The following is a 14,314-nucleotide window of genomic DNA, read 5'->3' on the forward strand; positions in this document are numbered from 1 at the left end:
CGGGAGAGGCCACAACAGTGAGAGGCCCGCGTACCGCAAAAAAAAAAAATAATAATAAATAAATAAATAATTAAATAAAAGGAATGAAATTTTGCCATTTGAAACAGCATGGATGGACCTGGAGGGTATTATGCTTAGGAAATAAATAAGAGAAAGACAAACGTGTCTTCACTTATATGTGGAATCTAAAAAATAAAACAAATGAAGAAATATGACAAAACAGGAACGGACTCACAGATACAGAGAACAAACTCGTGGTTATCAGTGGGGCGAGGGGTTGGGGTCAGGGCAAAATAGGTGAAGGGTACAAACTACTAGGTATAACGTAAATAAGTTACAAGGATGTAATGTCCAGCACAGGGAATATAGTCCATATTTTATAATAATTTTGAATGGAGTGTAATCTAGAAAAATATCAAATTACTATGTTGAAACTAATAAAAAAATGAATGAATCACATTTCACATTTATTAGCATGTAACTGCATCTACATGTGTGAACACCAATAAATCTAAAAACAAAAAGCATAAAATCTAGAAACATAAAAAAGTAAGTAGCAAAAGGTTACATATAGTATGTTAATATTTAGATAAAATTTACATGAAGTTTTAAGACGAAATCTTAGTGTATACTGGTTTTTGGATACCTATGAATACAGAAGAAGTATAAAAACAAGCACAGGAATAATAGGTACTAAGCTCAGGACTGGTTACTTTTGGGGGCAAAGGAAGGAGAAGGGATGGTAATGGTATTGGAGTAGGGTTTAGCTCTATTTGTAATGTTTTATTTTTTAAAAAATAAAGAGCACTCTGAAGAAATTATGGCAAAATATTAAAATCTTAAATCTTGTGGATGGTTTTCTATTCTATTATGTTTTACATTTTTGTAATATTTCCTATTTTACACATTTAAACATATTAGGACTAGAATGGAGCATGCTTTTAACGTTTAGATTTCCACTTACTAAGTTGTAGGCAGATTTCACTGAGTAGTTGTTGCTTTCATAAAAAAGTGTTTTAAAACACTGTACAGTTCATTAAAATTAGAGGAAAAACATCTCCAAGCTGACCTTATTTGCCGGAATGGAACACAGAGCTTCCTTGTGCTAAGTTGCCCCTCAGGATAGATCCCATAATCTCATTGTATCCAGTTTTCTATAATTACAACTGACAACATAATTTTAAAAAAAAAGACCTCTTTACATTGAAGATAAAAGCATACTCTATTAACCATCCAGCTAAGGACCACAATTGACAAAAAGCTTTCTCTAATTAGTATGATTGTCAGAGTGTGTTAGCATCAGGCTTTGGGAAGAGAAACGACTGTTTCAGGAAACTGGACCACTTTTGGAAACTTTTGTTCTGTGGTTGACAGGAAGAGCCTGCTGGTTCTGATGCCTCTTGTCTCAAGCTGTGTTTTCCCAAGAAAAGATAGAGAATGAGGCTACTCTAGGGAACTATTTAGTGCCAGTGAATGGTTGAGGAGTATATGACCGTAGCTTCTTTTGATTGTTTAAAACCGAGTATCGATGATTAAGCCCTGTCACTCGTTACGTATTGGCAAAAGTCGAAAACAACCTATACGTACATTAGGAAATGCAAATGGAAATAAGCAACCTTTCGTTACACAGCCTCAGGTAGAAAGTTATTTATCCCATCTCTAAAATTTATGAGGCTTTTTATTTCGGCAAGTTGTCACATATGGTCCCCGCCAGGTGTTTTGCTGCTATAGCTTCAGACTACAGCCATCTGCTTATGATCTTTTTGTTTTTGCTGAAACTAACTGGGTACTATTAGCTGTTTAAAGTTAAAGGCGGACCTTTCCAGATTGCTCACTGCTCTGTGCACATCATCTCTCTTCCCTCCGTCGGAAGCGTTGCTGTGTGTAGACCATCATGCCTACCTCTTTACGTGCACGATTTCCTTCAATCCTTGCAGCAGCTCAGGGAAGAAACTGAACTTTCAGGGACTTTCTGCCTGTGAATGGCAGAGTCAGGTTCAAAACCATGTTAGTCTGATACTGAAATCCATGGTCTCAACAATTACCATGCTATACTGCTGTCAGGGAAGTGGTTTGCTTTTTTAAATTGTCTGTCACCCTTGTGGTTTTATATGGTGATTCGTTTTTTTAAGACTCTTGAGAAAAGATAAATGAAAAATATCAGGTTATGGGACTTCCCTGGCAGTCCAGTGCTTAAGATTCCGTACTCCCAGCGCAGGGAGGCACGGGTTCGATCCCTGGTTGGGGAACTAAGATCCCACATGCCGCAAGGCACGGCCAAAAAAAAAAAAAAAAAAAAAAAAGTTAATACTTAATCTGTTGGGAATAAATATAATGTTTTACAGTTACTTTTTTTGGGGTCAGGATCAGTAAAAGGCTAAAAGAGTGGATGAGCATTTAAAAAAAATTCGCTGTTGAATGTCTATATATTCTTACATTTTTAAGTTAAAGATTAAACTTGAAAGTAAATAGATTGTGCCATCAAACTCTAGGAAGAATTACCTGCAAACCTGTTGTTGCCCCTCCTTTCCCCTCTTCCTGTTCCCACAGCACCACCTGCATCTCTTCCTGAAGTAATTGTCTTTCTTGCATTTATTGGTTGATTGGCGGTCTTCTCCATCTCACCCAGTCTGACTCGCTCAATGCTCTTTCCCCAGCACCGGCCTGACACGGTGCCTGGCCTCTCGTTGGTCTTCTAGAATTATATGTGGATTGGATGAAGGAATCTGAGCTCTGAGCAAAGTCTTGGAAAGGATAAATATTTAGCAGTAAAGATTTGGAATCTTGCTCTTAAGCCCGTTTAGTCCTCTTTATTGTGCAGACTGTTTTCTTCTGTGTTTCTTCGTTACTCTGGAGACCATTGCAGAAACATTCTCTGGCTCTGCTTCCAGGGGCGAGCACATGGCAGGAGTGCGTGTCCAGCGGGCACACCGCGCTGTCCTCCCGCACAGGCGGGCCGTGTTCGCATCTCAGCCATTCCCTTTACAGAGCACTCTTTTAAAAAAAAAAGTGAATATTAGGTATGTGTTATTTTTAATTACTGCCACTGATGTATGTAATTTGAAAATTAATGTTGCTGTAATTATACTGATATACTGAGTAGTTATTCCCAGCTTCTTAGTCAGACAAATTAAGCTGTCTTTATGAATTCATTTTCAAAGCCTCAAAGTGGTTAAGGAATTGGGAGTATGCAGAATTAAAGCCTTTGTTCTGTGGTTAATTTAGCATGAGTTAGCAAATGTAATTGATTTTTAAAATGTGGCATCAAGATTAGATTTCCCTTCAAGGAGAACTTTTGGTCTCTGTTCTCTCTTGCCAGCGGTTTCTAATTTATAACAAACAGCTCACTTGGGGTCACATTCAAAACTGGAATTAAAGTGATTTGTTTGGGTTTGCTGACAAGGAATTAAATGCTTTTAAATCGGGGACATTCTCCTCTGGGACCAGAGATGCCCTGATTTTGAAAGAGATACGTGCACTGTCTTGTCTACTGTCGTATGTCCCGTACTTAACATAGTACCTGGCCTGAAGGTGCTCACTGATTTTTTTTTTTTTTTTTTTAGATGAGTGAGTGAATGAACGAGTAAATCAAGGTCACTAGGAAATAGAACAGAGAAATGTATGTAACCTTTCTGTTTCTCCCCTGTTGACACGGTTCGTGTCTTTCTCTTGCTGCCCTCACACTCCACTGTGGGCTCACAGCCTCCCTCCCCACCTCCCCCATCCCGCCCCTCCCCCACTCCCCCCCCCCGACCCCCCGGCGGGCGGCCTCTGGTTTCTCTGCACTGAGACCTCCAGGTGACCAATCCTCAGGCCCGTCCTCTGTTGTTGACGGATGTGTTACTCAGGGGAAGTACTGCTAGCGCCTGACTGGGCAAGTCACCCACATCTGCCGTGTGGACAAGAATGAACACGTCAGGCCAGGTGAGATGGAGAAGAGGACTGATAAATTAATAAATGCACGGAGGACAGTTGCTACACAGGGGGCTCCAGAGGGTGCTCTGGGATCAAGACAGGGGGAGGAGAGGCAACAGTTTGTAGGTAATTTTTCCAAGTTCGGCATGCCGGGATCCGCACCTCCTTTTATTTAAATAAATTTATTTATATTTTATTTTTGGCTGCGTTGGGTCTTCGTTGCTGGGTGCGGGCTTTCTCTAGTTGCAGAGAGCAGGGACTACTCTTCATTGTGGTGCGCGAGCTTCTCATTGCGGTGGCTTCTCTTGTTGTGGAGCTCGGGCTCTAGGCGCGCGGGTTTCAGTAGCTGTGGCATTCAGGCTCAGTAGTTGTGGCTCACGGGCTCTAGAGCGCAGGCTCAGTAGTTGTGGCACACGGGTTTAGTTGCTCCGCAGCATGTGGGATCTTCCCGGACCAGGGCTCGAACCTGTGTCCCCCGCACTGGCTGGCGGATTCTTAACCACTGTGCCACCAGGGAAGTCCCTAAGGAGTTTTTTTTGATGTGGACCATTTTTAAAATCTTTATTCAGTTTGTTAACAATATTGCTTCTGCTTTATGTTTTGGTTTTCTTGGCCCCGAGGCGTGTGGGATCCTAGCTCCCCGACCAGGGATCGAACCTGCACCCCCTGCACTGGAAGGAGAAGTCTTAACCGCTGGACTGCCAGGGAGGTCCCTATACCTCCTTCTGGCTTTCTGTGTCTGACACCAGGCACTATGGATTATTTTGTTATAGCTCACGGTCTAAACCTCCCTTCCCTCTCTCTCTGGTCTGTCTAGCTTGGGGTCATATCACCATGTGGACAGCTCCAGGGCTCCATCTCTAGTCCAGATTCCTCTTGTAGGCATCAGACCCACACACTGTCTGCTGGACTCTCCACTGGGCTCCAGCTCTGTATTCTGTCCTACAGAACCCTGCAGGATCTGGCTCCAGCGTACCTCACCAGGCTCCTCCCACCTCTAACTACATGCTCCAGTAATACTGCACTTCTCTTAGTTCCAGAAGGTGCCATCTTTTCTTGCTCCTTTGAGCTTTTATACATCCTCTGCTTGGAATATTCTTCTTTCCAACATTCTTTTTCTGGCTAACTCTTATTCATTCTTCAGCAGCTTGGACATCACTTCTTTTTTTTAAAAAAATTAATTAATTTATTTATTTTTGGCTGCATTGGGTCTTCATTGCTGGGCGTGGGCTTTCTCTAGTTGCGGTGAGCGGGGACTGCTCTTTGTCGTTGCGGTGTGTGGGCTTCTCATTGCGGTGGCCTCTCTTGTTGCAGAGCATGGGCTGTAGGTGCACGGGCTTCAGTAGTTGTGGTGTGCGGGCTTAGTTGCTCTGCAGCATGTGGGATCTTCCTGGACCAGGGCTCGAACCCGTGTCCCCTGCATTGGCAGGCGGATTCTTAACCACTGCACCACTAGGGGAGTCCGACATCACTTCTTCTAAGAACATTTCCTGCTCCCAACACTCCAAGTCTGGGTTTTGTATATCCACGGTGACATATTTTCTATTATGTAGTTTGAGCATTTATTACACTGTTATAATTGCCTGTTCATCTCTTATTGGACTGTGAGATCAGTGAATACTTTGCTGTTTCTTTTCTGGGCCTAACTCAGAATGGAATGTTTTCTTGAATGTTTCTATCCCATTTGAGTTCCTTATAACCTCAGGGTTTACCCTAGAGCAACACCTTTTATAAATCACTTCTGTGTTTCTTTCTGGGCACTTCCTGTCCGTCCTTTGCACATCTACCAGATCAGGAGCCCTAAGGTGCTGTTTGGCTAGCATCACTTCCCCGTACTGTGAAATTCATTGTTTTCCATGGTCCTGTTCTCCACAAGATAAAACTAATAGGCAGTCAACATGTGTGTTCCTCTTCTATATTTCTGTCTCAATTTAATGCATCAGCATTTTCTTAATGACCAAGCTGGATAAAGTGACAGTTTGGAGTTCTCACCCAGCGTCACTAACCGAGCCCAAACACTGTCAGTGTCATTTAGAAACCGAGCAGGGGAAGAAAGTCAACCTTGTGAGCTTTGGATTAATACTGGATAGGTAGGTATGATAGTTAGATCACCCTCATGTCCACCTTACATGTGATCCTTCCCTTCCTTCACTCCCTTTTCCCACTGCTGATGCTTCAGTTTTGACCCGCTTTAGCTCTGTTTGAAGTATCGTCGTCACATCTAACTGACCCGTGACCCCCAGTTCTTTCTTCTTGCTCTAATTTGTGGAGATGAGATGAAAGTGCTCTCTACACTGGAAACACGCACGTGTCCGTCATGAGCTTTAACATGCCTGCAGGGATCTTTCTCATAAAGCTGCTCATGGGCTCGTGTGAGATCTTCTGTCCCCGGCCGCCTCAGTCCAGGGTGTGTCCCCATCGACGGGGGGTGTGGGTCATCTCGGTGTGTGCACTCAGCGTCGTGTAATGGAACGCATTGTTTCTGAGTTCGCTCCTCTCCTGCATACCGTGGGTGCCATGTTTCCTTCATCTTGCACGTGTCTCCCTCACCCCCCCACCACTGCCCAGCGGAGGCCTGGCACATAAGAGATAAACAACCTGTAGCATCACGTAGGTATTAGCTGAAGACCTCTGGTGCTTCTGTTCCCACTGCTGGAGTTGTCCTTCCCTCCCGCCTCCAGCTGTGGAATCCTTCCTAGCTGACAGCCTCTGATGCTGGAATACCTCGCCACCTAAAGTACAGTCTGGACCAGCGGCAGTGGCATCACCTGGGAGCCGTTTGTTGCAGGTGAAGAACCTGGGGAAAAGTGTTCATTGCGTTTTTTTATTTCCGCACACAGGTGCTTGCGACCGGGCTCAGTGGTCTCTACTCTTCCCTGCCTACCAAGCTGGAAGAGAAAGATGAGGAATGGCACTGCCTTCTGAAGGACGACTGGCTCCTTCTCCCTCCTCTGGTCCAGTTCATGAACTCCCTTGAGTTCTGCGACGCCGTCATTCAGGTGGGGGCAGGCAGGGAACCCTTGGTCATGGTCCATTCAGGATACAAGCATTGTGAAGGATCAGTTGATAAACATTCCTTTTCTTATTTCAGTAAACGTTTATGGAATACTGACGCTTTACTTCAAGCCTACTGAATGTTCTCGAATGAGCAAAAGTGTTAGTTTATAGGTTTCTGGGAAGTTTCAATTGAGAAAAAAAGAGTAGATTTTCTTTACCTTCGTCATACAAAGTGTTAATTCTGTTTTGATTATCCACTTAACCATAAAAGATAAGTTCAATGCCTGACTCAGTAAATAGATATTTTTAGGCTTCTAAGTACTCCAAATTATACCACTTTTACTTCAAGGTCTTCTTGGGAGTCTACAAAGGAAAACAGTTTATTTTGCTTAATGGTGCTTACTGCATAAAAGACTGTTGTTATGCCAGTTGAATTTAGAAGAAGTTAAGCATCTTCTTAGCAACACAGATTAAATTTGGTTTGAAATTGGCCTGCTTCGGGGAACAAATAACCACTGAACTCTAGTATATTGGCTTTTTGATTAGATTTTTACCTTCAGATTTCTTGTTACTGTTTTCAATAAAAAAAACAGATTTTATATATACTCAAGGGTGTAGTAAGTAGGTTTTCATCAAAAAATGTTTTATTTCTATATAGCACAAATATTACCTTAATCTTGGATTTATTAAGAAATCAAATTTTCTTTATGGTAATTGTAAGGTGAAAAATGTTAGTTATAATCTGTTTATCTACCAAATAAAGAAATAGCTTCTGGAAGAAAATGCAAGTAAACTACTTTAGTTCCCATCTCATTTTTATTGCTAAGGCAAAGGAAATTTTATTTATGTATAAGATAAATGGATTACATCTTAAGTTATTTTTTCCTTTAATATTACAGTCTGTCAATATTTTCTTGCAGAAGAATGTGGAAATAAAAAAGATGGAACTGTTAGTTTCTCCCCAAATGTACACACAGAGAGAGACTGTCAGTAATTTAAAGATCTAGCCTCACTTCCCTAGAAATTGCTTTTTACTTTATTGTTTGATGCTATTTTTATTTTTTTTAGAGAAGGAGAAAGCTAACGGGCATGGTTAAGAACAGAGAAATGATCTGTTTTGTATCATATTTTGAGATTGAAGCCATATACTTTTAAGATTTTTTGTTTGGGGTTATAGGTGAAGAGATTACAGTTGACCCCTGTATCTGCAGGTTCCACAGCTGTGGATTCAACCAACAGAGGATCTGAAAATTTTTCGAAAAAAATCCAGAAAGTTCCATAGGGCAAAACTTGAGTTCGCTGTGTACCAGCAACTATTTACACAGCGTTTACATTGTATTTACAACTGTATATTGTATTAGGTATTATACAGTAATTTAGAGATGATTTACAGTATATGGGAAGATGGGTGTAGATTATATGCAAATACTGTGCCACTTTATATAAGGGACTTAAACATCTGCCGACTTTGGTATCCTGGTGGGGGGTGGGCATCCAGGAACCAGTTCCCTACAGACACCCAGGGATGGTTGTAATTATAAAAGATATTAGTAAGGCTTATCCATGCTAAATATATTTTGAAAATTAAATATAGGAAGTGTTGTACCTCTGATAATGTTTTCTGCTTTTTAACAGTATCTTTTTTATGAAAAAATTTTCTAAATGCTTTCTTCCCCAATATAAATGATTATCAGAAAATGCATTTCAAAATGAGAATTTTTTTTCTGCTACCAAAATGAATGTTTTTAATTGTCTATTTTGGCAGTTCTTATTATTATTTTAATTAGTCACAGGTTGAGATAGGACATAGACGAAGTTACGGAGCAAAAATTATACTTTCCAGTTTGTCGACTTTAATTTATGAGTCCCTATACATAATCAGTCTATTTATTATTGTTTTTTCAGATAGAAACTTAAAATTACCCGTTTTAAAATTTGAAAGTCCAGGCTGTTTATAATGGGATAAACCATCTGGAAAAATTACATGTTGGTTTGAAGTCTGAGTTTTTCTTTAACCATGGAATAAATGGCCAAAGTTTGGATTTCCTTCTTGAATTCAGGATGTACACAGAAATGTTTGATTTTAAGAAGACCTAAAGATTACACTCCTTATCTTTTTCATGACTACTGTTTCTCTCTTAGGTGGCTCACCCCTTGATTCGTAATCAGCTTGTCAATTATATTTACAATGGATTCTTGGTACCAGTCTTGGCTCCAGCTCTCCATAAGGTCAGTGATTGGCTGATGTAATCTTTTACCTGTTTCTAGTACAACTGATGGAAACTGAGGAAGGCGAACACAGTGTAATTGACTTGATGGCGACTTTAGCCTTATTTTCCTTCTCATTCCATCCATATTCCTTACCAGTATCAATTACAGGTCTTAATGACAGCAACAGCTGAAGTCTGATGGGATCCATTTGATGTCATAGAACGGGATATTGTGAATGTCAAGTAAGGGAGTCTAAACAAGCATTGGCAACTGGACTGGCTCTTGTGTCTACTTGAGTTCATAGGTAGTGGCTACTTGGAACTCTCTGTGAAGCTGTCCTCTGAGCTTAAGAAGTCTGTCATAGAGAGTGTGAGGCTTCCTGTGGACGTGGAGAGGGGCACTGGTGGCACAAGTGCCCTGGAGCTGCCATCTACTTAAAAGAACATAGTTTTGTATCATAACAGCTTTGTGACAGCAAAAATTAAAGTGAAGCCAAGTGAAGGTCCCATAAAATGTTGGCTCTCTCATTAGCCATCACTCTGAATTCCTTATGACGCTCTCATTTTATAGAATAAATCAACTGATATCTTTTCTATTGTGAGCTATCAGGAGACATCGTGGACCTAGCATTCTAATTTTAAGGAGTTTTTTTTTTTTTTTTCCCACTAAGTAAAGACACATATACAGTACTTAGTTCAGAGGATCCTTGTCAAGTTATTGGCATTGACAGCCCTGGCAGGGAGAGAAGCAAGGAACAATGTATCATGTGCCTTCTGATGGAACGCCCACCTTCGTATATCTGGACGTTCCATTTCCATGGGCTCACGTTTTATAGAAACCAAGAACACCTGATCATGGCAACTTTGAAGCCTGGCTGTGGTGCTGATGGGAGTTCTCGTTTAGAGCAGCACGTCTTGGTGGAAGATGTTCACCTCTTACCATTTAGTGCCTTCTGAGCACAGTAGCAATATTTTGCAACACAAACAGGGTACTTGGTCTGACTAGGATTTTTGTGTTACTTCTGGGTTCAGGAGGTAATCTCGGTTGTGGTTTGAACATATTGAGGGTTCCAGGTTATTTCACTGGTTTATGGGAACCAAGGAACCAAGTCTTTGAAAGTAAATTTGTCTTGGAAAATATGGGACACATCTCTGGAAAGTACAAACCTTGTATTTGTTTCTACCTTGTCCTTCTGTTAGTACCTTGCTGTTCTGGAGGAGGGGTGGGTGTCTGAAGGTCTCTAAGCCCCTGCATGGAGGAATTTTCCTTTATGGGGGAATAGAATGGTGCCCTGGAAATTCTTTGACAGTAATTATCCACATACTCTCTGACGCATTTAGACTTTCTTCCTCATTTATTCCCATCCTTTTTCTCATTGACTGGCTGATATAAAATTATTTCCCAAGTCATTATTATAATAGTGATAATTGTAATTATTATTTCTTCAGGACATTTTATGTTATTTTAACTAGCATACCTTAATGTTACAAATATTAATGATAACTCTTTATCTACAATCAAGGATGAGATCCACCTCAGAGAGCTGTTAGGAGGCTCTGACTGGTCTCCGAGTACTTCTCCTTCATAGCACTTACTACTAGTGGAATTAAATCATTCCATGTGCAGGACCTTGTGTAACGTCTCCACAGTGCTCTGCCTGCTTCTTGAGGGTAAGGCTCACACCCGTTTTGCTTCCTGGGGCATCTCCAGTGCTGAGCACAGTCCCTTAGACCTGGGGGTTGAATAAACAGCACAAGTATGGAATGATGTTTGTTAAAGTGCAGGGCAGAGTGTTGGCACTCAGTACATTACCAGACAGTGGTTCCTGGAGAAAAATAACAGCACCTACTTGTGTTAACTAACATTGTTCTCAGTTATGCCCATAATTAAAATATGAGATTGAAAAATCATGAAGTTGTTAATACATGCTTATTGGGGGAAAAAACAGTCAATACTGAATAAATAAAATACTAAGTGGAATTACTAGATTTGAATTTCCCATCCCTAATAAGATTCCTTAACTTTTATCCATTGCAGACCATTTCTCCCAGGGCTATTTAGCAACCAGGGAGAATATTTCCTTCCTAATTTATTTCGCTCCCTGCTCTTCATCTTCCATTGTTTGTGTTTTTATCACTTAGAATGAGGAGGTTTAGGAGGAAGCAGGGCAGAGGAGGAAGGTGAACGGCCTCTCCGCTGGCTCTCAGCTCCCTACGTGGCTGATGAAGAGAAGAGCCTCTTGTGAGCGGCAGGACAGGGGCTCAGGGCGGAGGAGGGAAGTGCAGGGCTGGGTGTTTCTGAGGAGCTCCCAGTAGGAGCAGACACACCCTGTGTCCTCACCTTTGACCCGGGAAGGGACACCCGGAAGTCTCAGGGCTACTGAAGCGGCTCCGGTCCACATTTCTCATATTCAGTGTCCCTCGCCTTGAGGCTTATTTAATACCCTACATAAATTTCCTTTGTGGACCATCTCAGCTCCCAATTTACGTCTAACATTTTAGTTGCCTGCAGTCAACGGAGGCAGTTTGCAGGGGTGAACTTTCTCTGTCTCATAAATAGTATAGATAAATTCAGGTTTAAAAATTTTCCTGCATCACAGTCAATACTCATAAACAATATTTCCACAGCATTTCTTAACCAGAGAGGAAGTCGTTACAAAGGGTTGAGGGCAGTAAAAGGTGGGCGTGGGGCTTTGACAAGTGAAGATCGTCTCCACCTTTCTTCTCCCCTCTCTGGAGACGCGTAACATCACCCCGCCTCTGCACGGGTCCTGCTCGGTGCCGTCTTCATCCTGCGCTGGGGGACGGCCGTTTATTCTTCTGTGTTGGTGCAAAGGAGTATCTGGTTTTTTTTTTTTTAAAGGGCTGCATAGTTTAGTGTGGATATATAGGCTCACAATCCCTATTCACACTCAGACATTCAAAAAGCTCTGAAAACTGAATGTTTTTAATAATTCATATGGCAGTGCGGTCTAACCTTTGCTGAACTCCTTTGGTGGCAAACCCATACCTGCACTGTCTCCAGGCTGTTTATTTTTATCCCACTTGTGTTAATGTTTGTATGTTTCGTGGAGGACATAGTACAGTAAGTCCCCTACATACGAACCTGCAAGCTGCGAATTTTCAAAGATGCAAATGTGCGTTCGCGTGTCCAATCACATAAGTTGGTTCACGTGTCTGGCATACTTTTCAAGGTACTGTACTGTAAAATTAAAAATGTTTTATTTTTTGTGTTTGTTTTTTATGTATTATTCGTGTGAAAAGTATTATAAACCTATTTATAGTACAGTACTAATTAGCCGATTGTGTTAGTTGGGTACCTAGGCTAACTTTGTTGGACTTACGGACAAATTGGACTTATGAAAGTGCTCTCAGAACAGAACTTGTTCATGTGTAGAACAGAACTTGCTGTATTTACGTATTTGATTGTAGAGTTTTGCGCCAGACCTGCTGGGTTTGTTATGTCAACTGTGGCAGATGTACATATTACTTCCTGAAAAGGTTTGAATTCCCAAATGCACATGGTCTCCAGGTTTTGGACAAGGGATTGAGAACCTATTTTGGACATCTGGGGAAGGATACATTTCTGGAGATAGGTGAAAATCATACTTTGTAGAAGTCTTATTAAAGAAAATGATACCGTGTTAATATAGGTCATTTAGGAATTAGATCCAGCCATACATACGGACATCCCATTGCATTGGTTTGGCCAAAAAGTTCATTCGGGTTTTTCTGTAAGATGTTATGGAAAAACCCAAATGAACTTTTTGGCCAACCCAATATAAGACTGGTGATTTATGACCTTAGATTCATGGGACCGCCCTTATTCAGCAAAAGCTAGTTCTACTGTCTTTATATGTTTAATATCAAAGCTCAGTTTTCAAGGCTGAATATTTATTGGGATGGTTGTATTAGTCTGGGTCCTCAGAGGAGAGGATGCCAAGGTAGGATTAAATATGCAAGGATTTTATTAGAGGAAGTGCTTGTGAGAGAGAAAATAGGAAGCAAGGTGGGGAAGGCTGGGGGAGCTGTCAGACTGCAATGCAAACCTGACCCCGGCTGAAGGGAGGCGGGGAGAGGTTGGCCAGAGTGTCCGAGACTTCTGTGCAGTGTCAGAAAGGCCTTCAGAGGAGGCCTGCGTCTCCCAGAACAGTTCTGCCTTGGCATCCCTCGGTAGAAGCTGCCAGTCTGCGCACTGAAACAGTGTCACTTCTGCCATGTTTTATTGTTCCTGGTAGTTGCAGAGCCCACCCACTTTCAAGGGGAGAGGACATAGACCCCACATCTTGATGATAGGAATGTCAAAGAATTTGTGGCCATATTCTGGGCAGGTTTACCACGGTCACCACCCTGAGACCGAATTTGTGCGTAAAGGGTCCGAGAGCTATATGCAGAGACCCCCCTGATAAGAGCCAGGAACCTCAGACGTGGGTCACAGTCAATCTGGGAGGGAGTCAGGGGAATAAACAGCCAAACTTCACTCTCCTCCCTGCCTCTGATCTCCTGCTGGACTCCACTGGGTGAACCCAAATGGAATCCAGGTGGCAAGGGAATCGTGGAGAAAATTGGTGCATACAGGTGAATTGGGGCTCAGAGCAGGGTGGAAAAGATGAAGAGTGGATATGCACGGGCAAATGGAAGCCATCAGCACACGTCTGTACTCACTTCAGCATTGTAGAGTGTTCATCAGCAGCGAGAGATGGCAACCGTAAGAGCGTGTTTGGGTTTAGTGCTTAAGTAAATTGCGGCTTAAAGTTTTCTAGAAACACATAAGAAAGTACAGTTCAGAGTTACCGCCTAACTCGGTATATTGATCCTTATCCTCTGGAACCTAAAACATACTTAGACTTTAATGTGACAGGCAGATATGCCAACAACATACGAGACATGAATAAACAGCAGAGCAATATCTCAAGCACAGGTAACCATCACCAAGTCAAACTTATCATTACACGGATTCACACAGAGGCAGGGTGTGTGGTGGAAGGGTTCTAGACCATGAGTCAGAAGATCTGGGTTCTAATCCTGGCTCTTGTATCTACTGCCGTGTGACCTTGTGCAAAGCTTTTAACCTCTCTGAGTCTCATTTTCCTCTGCTGCACAGTGGGGATAGTAACACTCCTCTTGCCTCAAACATGAGAGCATTCTTTTTTTTTTAACATCTTTATTGGAATGTAATTGCTTTACAATGG

At 41.8% G+C, this 14,314-nt stretch overlaps 1 protein-coding gene across 15 annotated transcripts in view; it reads left to right on the forward strand.

The window, feature by feature from the left end:
* The window catches only part of FHIP1A (FHF complex subunit HOOK interacting protein 1A), a 286,478-nt gene that overhangs the window by 180,869 nt on the left and 91,295 nt on the right, over window positions 1–14,314 (forward strand). For all 15 annotated transcript variants that reach the window (XR_008617787.1, XR_008617788.1, XR_008617786.1 and 12 more), the window contains 2 exons: window positions 6,756–6,914; window positions 9,055–9,141. Coding sequence is in view for 11 of the 15 variants with exons in the window: in XM_028491776.2 (XP_028347577.1) it covers window positions 6,756–6,914; window positions 9,055–9,141 (246 nt within the window). In the remaining 4 variants the exon portion in view is untranslated. The remainder of the gene's footprint in view (window positions 1–6,755; window positions 6,915–9,054; window positions 9,142–14,314) is intronic.

This window comes from Physeter macrocephalus, chromosome 7, assembly GCF_002837175.3.
Source record: "Physeter macrocephalus isolate SW-GA chromosome 7, ASM283717v5, whole genome shotgun sequence".
In the NCBI taxonomy this organism is placed as follows: Eukaryota; Metazoa; Chordata; class Mammalia; order Artiodactyla; family Physeteridae; genus Physeter; species Physeter macrocephalus.